The sequence below is a fragment of the Narcine bancroftii genome, chromosome 9 (genome assembly GCF_036971445.1).
Source record: "Narcine bancroftii isolate sNarBan1 chromosome 9, sNarBan1.hap1, whole genome shotgun sequence".
Taxonomy (NCBI): Eukaryota; Metazoa; Chordata; class Chondrichthyes; order Torpediniformes; family Narcinidae; genus Narcine; species Narcine bancroftii.
The window spans coordinates 70,894,027-70,910,760 of NC_091477.1; the positions used below are offsets into that span (position 1 = coordinate 70,894,027).

A 16,734-nucleotide genomic window follows, 5' to 3' on the forward strand; every position below is an offset into this window, starting at 1 on the left:
GTTCCCAGGGATGGTTAGCTACATGAACTGGGGAACAGTCACTGACAAAATCTGCTGTCCACTGGGGTAAAAGCCCACAACTCTAGAGAGAGTGCGAGCTCTGTAAACAAACTCACCAAGACTCAGAAACTCCAATAAACATTTATTCCAATGGTTGTCTGTGCTGATGCAAACATTGTAACAGCCCCGATAGTGGGCAACCTGTGACACCAGACATGGTGGTGAACTGGGAAGACCATCAGCTGCTGAGGACGGAAAATAATGTTGGCCTTGTTTATGATCTTCTCACTTGGAAAAAAAAACAAAAAGGCATGTGGAGGAAGAGCCAAGGATACTAGTTATAAGCAATTAGATTCCCTTCTTAGTTGCAGAAAGACACAGAACAGTCCCTGGTGACTGTCAACGCTGATTCTTCATGAATCCCACTGTATTCTCCTGAATTCACGTGAACTCCCCTCTCAGATTCTACCCCTCACCAACGCAATTTAGAGTGGCCATTTAAACCCACAACATTGGGAGGTTGGAGATAACCGGAGCATCTGTGGGGGGGGGGTGTCACAGGGAGACCTTGCAAACTCCACACAGGCAGCGCTTGAGCTTCCATGGCTCTGGTGCTGTGGGGATGCAACTCTGGGCACTGTGCCATTCCCGTCATTTTCCTGGATCCCAAGATCCAGCTGGGATTTCCCGGAGAATGTAACCAGTGGAGGGAGATTGAGTGTTTCCAGATCTACACAGTCCTTGGGAACCTCCCCTCCCCTGTAAACAGGCTCCGTTTGGGCTCCATTTCCCTTCCATTCCAGAACCTTCCTGTAGGTGCTGGGAGGGGGGTTGTGGAGTGGAGGATGCAGGGGAGGGGGATAGTTGCTAGACACAGAGAATCTGAGTGAGGTTCGTGTCCCTCCACGCAGGAACAAGTTTGTGGAGTTCGACATGAAGCCCACGTGTAAGCGATGTTATGAGAAGTTCCCGCTGGAGCTCAAGAAGCGACTTAAAAAGCTGTGTGAGAAGAACAGCAGGAAGTAAAGCCGAGAAATGTCATACGGGAGTCCAGATCCACCTGGTTCCCTCCGGATGTCTGGGCAAGGGCCACACATGCTCGATTATACTCTGCAAGGAGGGCAATGCAAGGTCTTGGTAACATGCATAGAATATAAGGGAAGGCCATTCAGCCCTTCAAGTCTGCTCCACTATTCAATATGATTGCGGCTGATCATGTGACCATAATCCTGCTTGCACTCCACACCCCTTGATCCCTTTAGTCTTAAAAGTCATACCCAATTCCTTTATAACAATAGAACACTGCAGCTCAGAAACAGGCCACACCAAACTATTTATTCCGCCTTGTGCAGGGATCCCCAAAAGACCATCAACCCCTTCATGGAATTTTTGATCCCTCATCGACCCCCAGGCATGTACAAAAATAAAAAGAATAATAATAATTAAGTAGCTTTTCGTTATACACTTGAAAATAAAACTAAGGCTTTATAACAAGAAAGCAAGAAAGCGATTACAGCAACAGTAAAAATAAAACCTTTGCTTTTGGCTGGGATGATGCCAAAACGGAACTGGGTTCAAGTCTTCAGCATTGGCGATTCTGTTCTCAACATCGAGTGCAGTGCCATCTGCATCGAATAAATCACCTTGGGCTCCCGGGCAGGAGCGGGGACCTCGGGCTCCCGGACAGCAGTGGGGACCTCGGGCTCCCGGGCAGGAGAGGGGACCTCGGGCTCCTGGATAGGAGTGGGGACCTTGGGCTTCCGGGCAGTAGGGATCTCGGGCTCTCAGACAGGAGGGGGGACCTCAGGCTTCCGGGCAGGATCAGGGACCTCGGGCTCTCAGACAGGAGTGGGGACCTCAGGCTTCCGGGCAGGATCAGGGACCTCGGGCTCTCAGACAGGAGTGGGGACCTCAGGCTTCCGGGCAGGATCAGGGACCTCGGGCTCTCAGACAGGAGTGGGGACCTCAGGCTTCCGAGCAGGATCAGGGACCTTGGGCTCTCAGACAGGAGCAGGGACCTTGGGCTCCCGGGCAGGAGTGGGGACCTCAGACTTCCAGGCAGGATCAGGGACCTCAGACAGGAGTGGGGACCTCAGGCTCCTGGGCAGGAGTGGGGACCTCGGGCTTCCGAGCAGGATCAGGGACCTCAGGCTCTCAGACAGAAGCAAGGACCCCAGGCTCTTGGACAGGAGCTCCCAGGCAGGAATGGGGATCTCCACAATTCTTTTGACCCTAAAAGTTCAATTCAACCACCCCCCCCCCCTGTGTTTATCGACCCCCTTTCAACCCCCTGGCATTTTCTGACCTCATGGATAGTCCCATCGACCCCCAGGGGTTGACCGACCACTTTGGAGACCCCTAGCTTAGTCCCATCAACCTGCACCTGGACCACTTTTACTATTTCTAACCAGCTGGCCTCAGCTTTCTGCGATAGGGACAGTTAACCTGATGGTAAAAATAATCACGTGAAGCCTTGAATATAGTAATGTGTTCCTTCTTTACCTGAAGACCATGCCTGCAACACTTGTCTTCCACATCTGATTCATTGCTCATCTGTGTCACATTGGGACTCACGTCAGAGGGCTGGAATTGCATTTGTGGGAGAAGTGTGATGTGGGTTGGGGTCACACAGACGTTACCACACTTGCCCTCTGCACTACGCCTCACACCTTGTTCACCTTATACACCGGTCCAGATGTGCTACCCAAACCCACAATGTACCTTTGCCTATGATTGTAGATACTCAGAACTAATAGAACAGACCTTCATTTTGATATGATTTGTTGCAAGTTTATTGTCATATACATAAGTACATTGCTTCAAATTTTGACTTGCTCCTGCCACACACGTCCGTGAGATACACCCTACAACAGTGTAAACCGAATTTCCATACTGTGCCAAGGTAGCTAAAGGTAAATATTCACAATTTCAGTTGTTTCGAACTAGTCCAGAAGGTTTACTCAGGCTCTGCTCAAAGTTGGGGAGCCGTTGCCAAGTTAAATTTATTCATTCTGTCATGAAAGGAAGGAATGACAGAAGAGACTGAAGGTGGAGAGGCTGCCGGTGTGGGGTGAAGCTCTCCAAAAGAAACACAAGATGTGGCTTGTGGGTGAAAGGGTCTCTGAACATTGAAATGGCAGATTTAATGCAAGGAGCACACGCAACTCTCAGCACCATCTCGCTGGCAGTAACCCCGAGCAACGCTTGATTAAACAGGCAGAACAGCTGGTCAGGCATTGTCAGGTTCAAGCACCGGGTCCCTTCACAGAGTGTGCGTTACCATATAGAGTTTCAAATGAAAACAGACTCACCGCCCAGCTGGAGAGGTGAAAGCAAAGGGATGCTGAACTGGCTGGGAGAACCCATGTTTCCTCTCTCCCCCGTGGCTTGGATCCAGCAGACATTCTCTCACTGGGAGGGAGTTGGGGTGGTGGGGGGTGTTGGGTCGGGAACACTAATTGAAAAAAACAGCATGGGCTGAAAATCTGAACTCACAGCAGAAAACGCAGGGATCACTCAGCGGGTCAGGCAGCATCTGTGGAGAGGGGAACAGTCAACGTTTTGGGTCTGACTGTTCCTATCGCCACATGTGCTGCCTGAACTCCTGCATTTTCTGATTTGATTACCCCACTGCTCCCCCTAGCCCTGAAAAGCCCCCTCTGAATAATGCCCTAGTCTCAACTGAACAACCGCTACCTTTTACAACCAAGGGGTGATGGTTGGAAGTGGCACCGGTGTGGCGGATGCCTTCGGGTCCTTCAGAGGCCAGTGAAAATCAGAGATTGGTTTATAGGCACTGTGGGCTCCATCACCATTCACACTGACCAAAGAGGCTGAGAATCAGAAGGAGCATGGTACCAATCTCACACCCCATGGACACATTGGAACGTCAACCCAACAGGAGATCCAACTGACTGTGGGAGCCTTACATCCCCTACTATTCAGAAATCTTTGTGCCTTGTATGTATTTAATGAGGCAGCCTCTACTGCTTCCTTGGGCAGAGAATTCCACAGATTTCCCTACATCTATGCTCTTGAATCTTGAGGTTTTGCCTCTTAATTTTGGTTGGCTTTGAAGACTATCTCTTCCAGTAACTTACTGAACTTAAGAGTGATAGGTCCCCGTTACCTCTTGGCCATTCCTATTCAAGAATCCCAACTTGTTCAGTATTTCCTGATAAGTTCATACTCCCAATTCTGATCTCAGTCTTAGAGTCATACAGTGTTGGCCCAACTTGCCCACGCTGACCAAAATGTCCCTGCCAATCCCACTGCCTCCATTTGGCCCACATTCCTCTAAACCAGTGGTTCTCAACCTTTCCTCATTATGCACAACTTCAAAAGAAATGACAATTTTTCTCAAGCAAAATATTTCAATAAGAATTGGGTCTAGAGCAGTGATTCTCAATGTTCCCTTCCCCATCACCTACCACCTTAAGCAATCCCTTACTAATCACAGAGTACCGATGGCATAGGGAATACTTAAGGTGGCAGGTGAGTGGAAAGAAAAAGGTTGAGAACCACTGCTCTAAACCCATCCTATCCATTTTTTTTCTTAAACACTGAAATAGAACCTGCCTCAACCACCTCCTCCAGCACCTGTTTCATATGCCTAGCACCCTCTGTGTAAAAAGTTATCCCACAGGTTAAATCTGCACCCCGCCCCCCCCCCCCCCACCTTAAACCTCTGTCCTCTGGTTATCAATTTCCCCTTGTCGGGGCAAAAAATGTTCTGTGTTCATCTGAACTTGTGATGCTTTACAAACGTGACAAATTCTTTTATCTCTTCTTCAGTGTGGAGGGGTGAACTCCAAGCTACCCCTTTAATAGAAAAAGTACAGGAGTAGGTCAGGGAGAGCAAAAACAACTTCATCCTTTCAGATTAATGACTCTTCATCAGAACTCAATTTTTGACATTTTAAATTTTTTAAATTTCATCTCTCCAGCATCTACATTAATCCTCCAATTGGTCACCTGTTAAATAAAATTAAGTCTCAGGTGTGCGACCACAGATAACTCTAAATTTGGGTCTGGGGATCTTTCCTGTGCGAGGCTGGTCTGTGGCCATGATGGGTTGATTTCCGACAGGCTACCTGGAAGTTTCAGAAACCGTTATCTTTCACGAGGAGAGGCTGCAGAAAACTGGGCAGGAGAAAAAAGTGAAGCATGCTTGCTCTGAGGTGTAAGTACCCAAAATGCTAACCATGCCCAATGACAAACTGTGTTCATTATAGTGCCGAATCCTATGGGGGAGGGTTCCAAAAAGTAAAATGAGGCCACCTTCCACACATAACAAGAAAGCATTAAACTCTGACTTCAGAGGGAGGAAGTCACAGAACACTTCAAGTGTCTCCAGTGTCATAATTGTGAGGTGCTCTTGTTGGAGCTGGATTTAGCGGCTTTGAAAGCAGATATACTGATTACAGCCAACAGCTGCATAAAGCTTATATTGTAAATTGCTCGTTGTTCTGCTTACATAAGCTCAGTAAAAGTTGTTGATGACCTGGCTCGGGTAACAGTTTGCTTGCATATCCCTGGGAGTGTCAGTGTGCAAGGCAGACACCCTGAGTTCCTACTCCATGTTCACACACTCTCCTGGCCTGTTGTCATATTCTTCAGTCTTACCTACCTATCCGAGTCCAGCTTTCCAGCTCCTCCAGTCACTCTAGCCCAATCCTCCTTTCATTAAGACTAGTCCCATCTTCTAAGTTGCCTTTGCTTTTCCTCACCTTCCTGATTTGAGGCATCATTCATGAGCTCTGAGAACATGCAGGAGTCAGCCATTTGGGCCATCGAGCCTGCATCAGTAAGATCATGGTTGATCTGGCAGGGGACTCAGGTCCACCTACCTGCCTTTTCCCCATAACCCTTAATTCGCCCACTGTGCAAAACAACACCTGTGGCTAAATATATTTATGTGGCAGCCTCTATAGTTTCGTGGGTAGACAATTCCAGATTCACTACTTCCTGGGAAAAGCATTTTCCTCATCATCTCCATCCTAAACCTAAAATCTTCAAATCTTGAGCCTCTTAGTCTCACCTACCACTGGAGACAACTTTCCCATCTCTATCTTATCTATTCTTTCCATAATTTTCTAATGTTTCTCTAAGATGCCCTCTCATTCTTCTGAATTCCAGCTAGTGTAGTCCCAGACCACAATCCTCATTTCCAGAATCGACCTGGTGAACCTTCCCTCCTTTCTTGAGTAAGGAGACTAGAATGGCATTGCAGTTTCCACAGCTGGTTGGGGTAGAGAATACTGAAGGTTGCAATCCTTTCATTAAAGCGATTACCCCACAATCCTCCATGGTCCAGCTAATCACAGCAATATTGGTGCTTACTCTAGATTCTCCCAAATATCTCCAGTCAAGGCTGACTTGCTTTTCTGGGTGTGTTAATTGAAGCTTGAACATCCCCAGCACATCTCCAACTGAGTAAATCGCCTCCCATCTTCTACCCTACTAGCCCTCAAAATAATCTTTATCCTTAGAAATCAGGAGGGTAGAGGGCAGTTCTATGGAAGCTATTTCATCACCCAGGAACATCCTGAGAGTAGAAGGCTTCCAGTAGTGAGATGTTCCCAGAGGTCCAAGGGTGACCTCAATGACCTTGACCTCTGAGCTGAGTGATTGGGACCAGACCTGGGTTCAAATCCCATGCTGATTGTAAGGAGTTTGTATGTCCTCCCTGTGTCTGCATGGGTTTTCTCTGGGGGCTCTGGTTTCCTCCCAACCTTCAATAACATACTGGGGAGTAACTTAATGGGGTGTAATTTGGGTGGCACGGACTCATAGTGCCAAATTGACCTGTTATCATGCTGCGTGTCTAAAGGTTAGCACACTCAGGGTAAATGAGTTACTTTGAATGGAGGCCATCTTATCTTAACATCTGGTCAAGCCCCATCATCCATCTCTCTTCATGGTCATTGATTTCCATTGGTGTGAGGCATCCAACAAGTCCCGTATAAAGTTCTAGTCTTCTCAGTGCCTCAGGGTTTCCTGACCTCTGTCCGATGACACATCCATTGCAACTTGTCTGGGGATCTTGGTTCAATGACAAACACCTCTGTGGAACACTCCCCAAGAACCACTCCTCAGTGGCATCTGAAGTTTGACGTGAATCTACAATTCAACACTCCAAGCAAACGTTTGCTCCCATCCCCTTGGTTTGTTTGGGATCTGATTAAATCTCAGATTGGGAACTTTATCCACTTTACAAACGTGACATAAATGCAAGCTGTTTTATTAAAGATTTATTCCATTGATTAAATAAACAGGCACGATTAAAGAAGTACATATATTTCCACAGTATTTTTCACTATGTTCCAAAACCAATAAAGTATTTTTGAAGTGTAAAGGTGTTGGTTTGTAACCACATTGGTTAATTTATACAGAACAAGGCCCCACAAATAGCATGGAGATATGCAGCAGTGGACTGATTGCTGATCAGAAAATTACTGAGAACATTTGTGTGTCTTTGGGAGGAGGTGTGGTTAGTGTGGTGCAGACACACACATCACAACCACCCTCAACATCTACAAAGGCTAACTGGATCATCCCCCAACTCCAGTCACGATGCAAGGATGGTCATCACCCAGCTGTTATACCTATTTCTCCTGTCACCCACCGTCACCCCTCCATTACATCCTCATCACCCAGCTGTTACACCCCTATCAACCAGCCGTTACACCTCCTTCATTCAGCTGTTACACACCATAACCCACCCATTATACTCCCCGTTACACGCTCATCCCTCAGCCGTTACACTCTCATGCCACCCATCCACACTACAATCACTGTCATTCAACCTGTGACACAATTCCCAACCGATATCAACCACATCCAACATGACAAACTTTGTTAGCTCCTGTTCAGACACACAGAATGTCATGCCCCTTCATCCCATACCCTGCACCCAGACCCTAAGAGAGCCTATAGCTGAGTGTTTCCTGCAGTGGGGCAGAGCGCGATGTCAGCTCTGAGGTCAAACAGCTCAAACACTGAGAACGGGCAGGTGGAATGTGGGCAGATGTGACCACATTAACCCCACGAACTTCCAACAGTTTATAACATGATGGTGGTTGACTGACTGACATGTCCCACAGAAATTGGGCCTGTTCATCATGGAAGGCACAGGAATACCTTTGGAATGCCACTCAAACACCTGTGGCAAACTGAGCATAATGTGGGCTGGGTGCTGGACCACTGTGGATTGAAGGCAGTGCCAGAACATGCCTGCCATGGTCTGGGATGCATCTGCTGGGATCTGTGACTCATCTGCTGGGGTCTGGGACACACCTGCTGGTGTCTAGGGCATATCTTCTGGGACCTTGGACATCTGTTGGGGTCCAGGTCATACTTGCTGGAGTATGGGACACACCTGCTGAAGTCTGGCTCACACTTACTGGGGTCTTGGACACACCTGCTGGGTTCTTGGACACACCTGCTGGGGTTTGGAACATGTCTGCTAGGGTCTGGGACACACCTACTGGAGTTTGGGTAACACCTGCCATCATGAAGCTTTTGCATTTATGGCCAGTTTCACTCTGAAGATGCTGACGGGCAAGAGGGTTGGGGGTGAAGTCTCCAATCTTGAGGGAGATGGTGGGACATGAAGATTAGTGTGACCTGTGGGGAGGGGAGGCAGAGTTGGGTGAGGCATCAGCTTTTTGACCAGTGACACCGATAAGCAATGAGTGGGTTGTAATGCTCGGTGAATGGTACTATGTAAATGCAGGCTGTCTCTCCTTTTAATGCTGAACCTCCTTGAACTTTAATTGTCACAGCAAAATCTCAATTTCTGTTTGAGGGTGACATGGTCTGAGTTCATGCTGTTAACCCCTGAGGTAGACCTGTATTAAACAATAGGTTTGAGTCTAATCAGCTGGCAGATAACGGAGCAGAGAATGTGCCCCATCAGACCTGGCACTGGTTAATGGAGTTCCTCAAGGCATAACCCTAACAGCAGAGAATTCTATCACCAGTTAACAAGGCAGTGTCCTCTCTGGTTTGAAACAGCTGCAGAAGGAGAGCTCTCAGCTGGGGAGAGAAATTCCCAAAAGAAAGAGGGGGAGTATAGAAGGGAGACATGGAGACAGAGAAAGGGAAAGAGGAAGAGAGAGTGAAAGAGGGACAGAGAGAGCGGGAAAATAAAAGAGGAAAAGAGAGAAAGAAAGGGTGATAGGAAGAGAGGAATACAAGAAGTAAGACAAAAAGTGAGCATGAGAAATTGAGAGAAAAGATAAAGGGGAGAAAGAGGGAGAGATGGCTGGTCAGAGTGCACTGATGTTAAGGCATCGTTGATAATGTCCTTTCTTTAACCTCGGTCCCATCCGCTCTCTGTCTTGCTGCTGCTAAATATGCACTCACGTACGATGTCAGAAGGTCATCCATCTTGTAACCCTTTGATCAAACAAAGCAGCGGTTAGAGAAGGAGATGCAGTTCAGGCCACAACGCCACTCTCGTCCGCAAATGGCCTTACCAGCGAGGTCTCACACAGGATCTTCTCCCCCCGGGTCAGGTTGCCAACTGACATGTGAAAGTAGGTGCTGCCGCTGCACCAGTTGGAGATTTTGTTGAATGGATGTGTCACCAGAGGTTCCTGCAAGAGGGGAGAGGAGGAGCATAAATTGCTGGGTCATCTCTGTACACAGGTCACTCCAGAGATTAGGGACCTCCCTCGCTCTGTTACCATTACTGAAATGCCCATACAAACATGATGTGTGTGTGTGAGAGAGGGAGAGAGAGTGCGGGATTTAATTTTGGTTGTTGGCTGTAGTGTCACATTGAAACTACAGACTGTGAATGCGTTGTTTTGACAGTTCCACCTGGGAACACTGAAGCGAATGCATTACTGATGGAAAGCTTCAGCAGGCCAGGCAGTGTCAGTGGAGAGACAAACAGATGATAATGAGTAAATTCTTATTTGCTGAAGTCACAGGTGCTTCGATACATCAACTATAATAGAATACTACAGACGCCACTCCATCGTACCAGACAAACAGACGACTTAACTGTAGGGTCTGGGACACTGTTCATCCCTCTATAACTGGATCCTCCATTTCCTTATCGGCAGCCCCCAATCGGCGCAGATCAACAACATCACCTCCTCCTCGCTGACCATCCACACAGGGGCACCTCAAGGTAATGTGTTTAATCCCCCACTATTCCTATGCACTCATGACTGCGCAGGCTAAGTTTGGCTCCAATGCAGCTACAAATTTACTGACAACACCACTGCTGTTGGCTGAATAACTCGAAATGAGGAGGTAGAATACAGGATGGAGATTGAGAATCTTGTTGGGTGGTGCCAGAACAACAATCTTGTTCTCAATGTCACCAAGAATCAAGGAGTTTATTGTGCACTTTAGTTGAGGAAGGAGAGGTCAAGGGACCATGCACCTGCCCGTATTGATAGGGACGAGGTGGAAAGGGTCAGAACCTTTCAGTTCCTGGGAATCCAAATATCAAGTGGTTGCATCACAGCCTGGTTTGGTAATTGGAGTGCCCAGGAATGCAAAAAGCTGCAGAAAGTGGAAAACATAGCCAGGTCCACGACTCCTGTCCATTGAAGACATCTATTTGAGGTGCTGCCTTAGGAAGACAACCAACATCAGAAAGGATCCCTATCACTGTAGGAACATCCTCTTCTCTCTGCTCCCTTTGGGCAGAGGTACAGAACCTTGAAGTCTCGCTATCAGGTTGTTGAAACTCCCTTTATCACCCAAACCATAAACTATTCTGTTACCACAAAAAGACCTGTCTCCACTCTTGAAAAGCCTTTTTTTTTCTTGCACTTCTGCAATTGTGAATATTTATTATCTCTATTTTATATTTTTAAATCTTTCTCGACGGTAATTTAACGTATACTAGAGGAGTTGTGTTTTATCCAAAGTACCTGTTCAGCTGCAGCAAGTAGAATTTCTGTGTATTTGTATAATGTGTAAGATAATAAACTTATCACCATTATCATCACATTAAATGACCCCAGAACAAACAGATAATAAATAAATATAAAGGCTAGATAGATAAATATTCATTGTTACAGATGGTGCAAGAGAAAAGGACAGATAGATTTTTTTTGGTGACCCCCAGAGTAGTTTAGGGCAGTCATACTCAACCTTTTCATTAGCTCAGATTTATTACCAGAGTACATGCATGACGTCACATACAACCCTGAGATTCCTTTTTCCTGCGAGCATGGCAGAATTACCACTAATTGGTAGTGCAAAAAATAAACTGCACACAGCGTAAACAAAGAACTATAAACCGTTAATGAATGTAACAAACTGACTGTGCAATACAGAGAGAACAAAATGAATCAATAAAGTGCATGTTAGAGTCCTTAAATGAGTCCCTGAGGAGTCTGATGGTGGAGGGGAGCAGCTGTTCCTGATCCTGGTGGTACGAGTCTTGTGGCACCTATACCTCTTTCCTGATGACAGCAGTGAGAACAGAGCATGTGCTGGGTGGTGTGGGTTGTTGATGATTGCTGCTGCCCTCCGACGGTAGTGTTCCCTGTAAATGTTCTCGATAGTGAGGAGGGTTTTGTTTGTGATGCCCCTTATGACTCTGCTCAAAGTTTATGGGCCCCCTTCCCTGAGAAGCAGTCGTTTAGTTAGTTTCTTCCGTATTTCCCTCCTACTGGCTACATGAAAACGTATTTTATGATTTCAGTCTGTGACCCCCCCCCTCCCTTAAATGTGCTGTTACCCCCATTGAGAATGGCTGGTTTAGGGTAGTACAAGGAATTTTTCTAGCCCATTAACCATTTGGAGAAAACTGTTCTTGAACCTGAGGTGCTGGACTTCAAGCTTCTGTACCATCTGCCTGAAGGCAGCAGTGAGAAGAGGTTGTGACCGGAGTGATGGGGGTCCTTTAAGATGTTGGCCGCCTTTTTGTGACAGGGCCTCAGATAAATGTTCAGCAGTGTTAATATTTCAGGTTGATGACCTTTCATCAGAACGACATGATCTCAGTTACATACAGGAGACTGCAGAATCTGAAATCTGAGCCGAACACACACTGCTGGAGGAACTCACCAGGCTGAGCAGTGTCACTGGGAGAAACAAAATGGTTGATGTTTCAAGCCTTGAAGAGTGTTCTGGCCTGAAACATTTCAGGCTGGAAGCCTCATCAAGGCTTGAAACATTGACCATATTTTAAAATCCCACTGATGCTGCTCCACGCACCAGGTTGTGTTTAGTATTTGATCTCAGTTACTACTTTTAACCCTGTTTCTCCCTCTATCGATGCTACCTGGCCTGCTGAGTGTTTTGAAACTTTTACTGTCTTCTTTTCAGGGGCTTCTTTCTCCATTTCAGACAGCTTGTGATGGGGTTCATTCTATTTCATCTTGCACACCAGGAATGAACAGAGGTGGTAACAGTGGGGAGGCTTCCCTGTTAATAATAGACTGTGTTGTCTTGGGCCATTCCCCTCAATCCCTCCAAATACTCTGGACAGAATCACCAGCAGACCTCCTGATATTCCTGTGCGCTAATCCAACAGCAAGCTTTCTCAGACACTATCCTTGTTCCTGGTGCGAGTCCAGGAACTCCTTGACCCAAGGTCATGGTATTTCTTAGAAGAGGATTTGTCATTGGTATTTGTGGGGACAAATGGGATTTGCTCACATGCTGTGGAGTTTTCTTTCAGTCATTTCACTAGTAAACCTCACTGATTTGGCTGCTCATCAGGAAGGGAGATCCAAGCCCAAAAAGAAGCTAATTGCAGACGAGATCACATGGGTTAGAGAGCAGGTGGTGCGAGAGGAGAGAGAGTGGGGATAGTGGATGGATGCAGTGGCTGGGAAAAGGTTAAGGTAGGGAGATATTAATCAAATGGGAAGGGCTCAGAGATCGAGGGAAGGGATCAGGGATTACGGGAGAGGGGGCAGAGAAGTAGTCAGTGATTGTGACGAGGGCTGGAGAAGTCAGTGGTGAACTGTCAGTAATGATTATGAGTTTATTGTCATGAACATTGTACAATGCACAGATGCACTGAAGATCTTACTTGCTATAGGCAAGCAGGTACTTCATTATAAGATATAAAATGATAATAGTAAACTTAATTGAATTAAAAAAAGACAATAAATGCGTGAGATAGATAGATAATAATTATTCACAGTGATCCGAGTGGAAAAAAGCTGACTTGTAATAGTGTACAGTCCTTTTGTGGTGTTGGAGCAGTCCCTGATTAGTGAAACAAGGGGAAGTTCAAGATCCTGACAGCTGTTGGAAAGAAATTATTCTTGAACCTCGAGGAGCTGGTCTTCAGGTTTCTGTACCTTCTGCCCAAAGGTAGTAGGAAGAGGAGGTTGTGACCAGGGTGATGGGGGTCCTTTATGATGTTGGCTGCCTTCCTGAGGCAGTGCCCTGATGTAGATATCTGCAGTGAATGAGAGGTCAGAGCCTGTCATGGACCTAGTTATGTTGCTATAATCCTGCAGCCTTCTCTGTTCCTGGGCGCTTGAAATTGCCAAACCAGGTTGTGATGCAACCAGTCAGTATACTTGTCACAGTGCACCTATAGATGTTCGTTAGAGTTGGCTTCTTGTTGGTGGAATGGCACCTGATGTCCCTCAAGAAGACACAACATGGGATGGCGTTGAGGTGGTTCAACTTCTCATTTTAGATTTTTGAAATCTGAATTCTGTCCACGATCCAAACCTATCTGTTCTGTATAACCATATAACCATATAACCATTTACAGCACAGAACAGGCCAGTTCGGCCCTACTAGTCCATGCCGTAGCAAATCCCCACCCTCCTAGTCCCACTGACCAGCACCCGGTCCATACCCCTCTAGTCCCCTCCTATCCATGTAACGATCCAGTCTTTCCTTAAATGTAACCAATGATCTCGCCTCGACCATGTCTGCCAGAAGCTCATTCCACATCCCCACCATCCTCTGCGTAAAGAAATTTCCCCTCAGTTTCCCCTTATAATTTTCCCCCTTCAATCTTAAACCATGTCCTCTAGTTTGAATCTCCCCCTTTCTTAATTGAAAAAGCCTATCCACATTTACTCTGTCTGTCCCTTTTAAAATCTTAAACACCTCTATTAAGTCCCCTCTCAATTTTTACGCTCCAGAGAAAAAAGCCCCAGTCTGCACAACCTTATTTCTATGGTTACATGAGGAATCCATGTCTAGACTAGGGAGATGGAAAGAGAATGTTGGTCGTCTATTTGTTCTTCTGACCTCAAAACTCCCCTCCTGAGTGGGATTATAAGTCAAGGAAACAGCTGATGCTCCAAGTTCCTTAACTGTTCATCAGGGAAGGAGAGCAAGGGTGACTGAATGAGAACTAACTCCTCTAGCCTGTGCTGTCACAGGACAGGTTCCCTGGATCTTGGCCAACACAAGCTTTGAATATCTACGGCAGTCCCCAGCCTGCTTCATAGATCAGCTTCATGGGCATTGTTTCCTGAACAAAACCTTGCAAACCCATAAAGGGCTGGAGTAGTTCAAGCAGCGTCCAGGAGCAGAAGGTCGCATTTGGTTCTGTTCTGTGTTAAGAGGGACAGGGCTGGTTAATGTCATGGAGTTCTGTCTGTGGTTAATGCAGCATGTGTGAACTAGACCACCCAATGTAGCATCCAACACCCTCTGCCCTCACACAGACTACCTTGTTGGTCAAAACCTCTTACTACTAATTCTGCATTCTCCTCAGATTTTACTGTCTCAATAAAATTTCTAAACTTCTTGAGTTGAAAGCAAGAGAGAGAGAGAAAGAGAAATTAGAGAGGGAGAGAGAGAAAGAAAAGGGAAAAGGTTAATGGCAGGAAGAAATAAAAGTGAATGGAGGGAGGGATAGGGGGAGTGAGGGGGCCAGAAAGAGAGATATATGGAGAGAGAAAGATAGACAGCGAGACAGAATTTAACCAGATAGAAAAACAGATAGAGACAGAGACAGATGGACAGATAGATATCCTTCCTCTGGAAACAGTGAACGAACTAAACTTGCAAGATTTCAGTGGGACGATCCATTCTTGGAGGGAGAAGGGTGTGAATACGCAAAGGATGTGCTCAGGGAGCATTCAGAAAAACCACTGGATCTTCCGTGATAGCTGTCCCCCTCCTCCACCCCACCCCCCCCACCACTGCACACCGCTGCCTCATTTGTTTCTCTTTTCCAGCTGTGGTCGGGTTTGTTTGCTCTCAAAACTTCAGTAGGCAACAGCTGGCCAGGAACCCAGATAAAGGCCGGAGCTGTAGCAAATTGCTTTGCAATGAAATGACACGCTCCCAACCATGACTTGTAGAGCAGGTCTCATTTTACCATCCAGTCCTATCAGGCGCCTGGCACCGTGTAGAACCCCAGCTGCACCAAGCAGTCCCAGGGGTTACATCAGTGAAGAACGCACAGCCCTTGCTTGATCCCAGAGAACATTACTGTACGCTCAAAATCTTCCTCATTTCTATCCATGAAACAGTGAGGGTGTTAAACACAGAGCATTTTAACAGGCACCAGCCTACAACTTGGGTACAGAAGGAATCCAGCCACCTCCACACAGAGTTTGGGAATATTATTTTCAACAACTGTTTGTTGAAGATACATGGGAGTCTATTTTGAAAAATGTACATTCATCCTCTCTCTCTCTCTGCGAGACATTACAATTTAGTCCATAGGGTCTACTTTTCCAAAGTTCAATGAGCTAAATTTTACCACAATGTATCCTCTGAATGCGATAAGTTTACAACTCAGGAAGGGACTTTATATCATATGTTCTGGTGATGTCCCTCCCTTTGTAGGTACTTAGTACACTATCTTTAATTCTGGATATAAATCTCTCCCTGAGCCCTTTCATTGTCATTTTTGGAGTGCGTGGAGCAATGGACTTAATTTTGACTCCCTCTCAATCTCCTACAGTTGCTTTTGTTTCCCTGATCGCAAGGCGGCTCATTTTGCAGTGGTGGGAAGATGTTGTCCCTTCCACACAGACACAATGGTTATCGGATTTGATGGCGTCCCTCTCTCTAGAGAAAATTAGGGGTTCCACTTCTACAACGAGTTTAAAAAAATATTCCTCGATTATTTTCAAAGTTTATAAATCAATTATTTTTTATTTTATTAAACTTTGTTTTCATTTTTTGAGCTATTAGTATTGAAATTAGTAGTTGATGCCTGGTTTTGACTGTAATTGCTCAGATAATAGGTTGGGGTTAGAAATTACATGACCGACAACAACATGGATCATACGTACCTTGTTTACCATTGTTTACTATCTGTAATTTTAATTTACTTTTACTTGAACTTTATATCATGTGCATCTGATATTGACTTCAATAAAAAGATTGAAAAAGATACGCATGGGGAGTGCAGCGGTGTAAATACAGGAAAACAAATGACAGGAGAAGCACAGGACCTGGCTTGAGACAATGTATACATCCTGAATGCAGGACTCAAATGCGCACCTTGAACACAGCACCCTGAAGATGGGACTTCAATACATACTCTAAATGCAGGACACCAATGAACTCTTTAAGTGGAAGATACCATCATGCTTTGGACACAGGACACAAAATAGTCCACAAACGTCCTTTGACCATGGGTCCAAATCACACTCACAAACACACACTGAAAGCAGGTTGGAACTGGTGGCCAGTACTCACCTTTGTCCGTGGGTTTATCACCGTCACCCCGTGCCTGTTGATGGATATTCGCACGATTTCTGGAAACCTGGGCTCAGATGATTGCTAAAATGGCACAGAAGAAACAAATAGAGGGCA

At 46.1% G+C, this 16,734-nt stretch overlaps 2 protein-coding genes across 6 annotated transcripts in view; one reads left to right on the top strand and one right to left on the bottom strand.

The window, feature by feature from the left end:
• LOC138742259 (LIM and senescent cell antigen-like-containing domain protein 2) overlaps positions 1 to 2,774 on the top strand; it is a 131,416-nt gene extending 128,642 nt beyond the window's left edge. For all 5 annotated transcript variants that reach the window (XM_069896392.1, XM_069896394.1, XM_069896393.1 and 2 more), the window contains exon 10: positions 912 to 2,774. In XM_069896392.1, the coding sequence (XP_069752493.1) occupies positions 912 to 1,026 (115 nt within the window). In that variant the 3' untranslated portion in view covers positions 1,027 to 2,774. The remainder of the gene's footprint in view (positions 1 to 911) is intronic.
• A 4,488-nt stretch (positions 2,775 to 7,262) lies between these two features.
• The window catches only part of LOC138742261 (unconventional myosin-VIIa-like), a 187,835-nt gene continuing 178,363 nt past the window's right edge, over positions 7,263 to 16,734 (bottom strand). The window contains exons 45-47 of the mRNA XM_069896399.1: positions 16,618 to 16,701; positions 9,483 to 9,602; positions 7,263 to 9,402 (exon numbers count right to left, since the gene is read on the bottom strand). Coding sequence (XP_069752500.1) covers positions 9,289 to 9,402; positions 9,483 to 9,602; positions 16,618 to 16,701 — 318 coding nt within the window. The 3' untranslated portion in view covers positions 7,263 to 9,288. The remainder of the gene's footprint in view (positions 9,403 to 9,482; positions 9,603 to 16,617; positions 16,702 to 16,734) is intronic.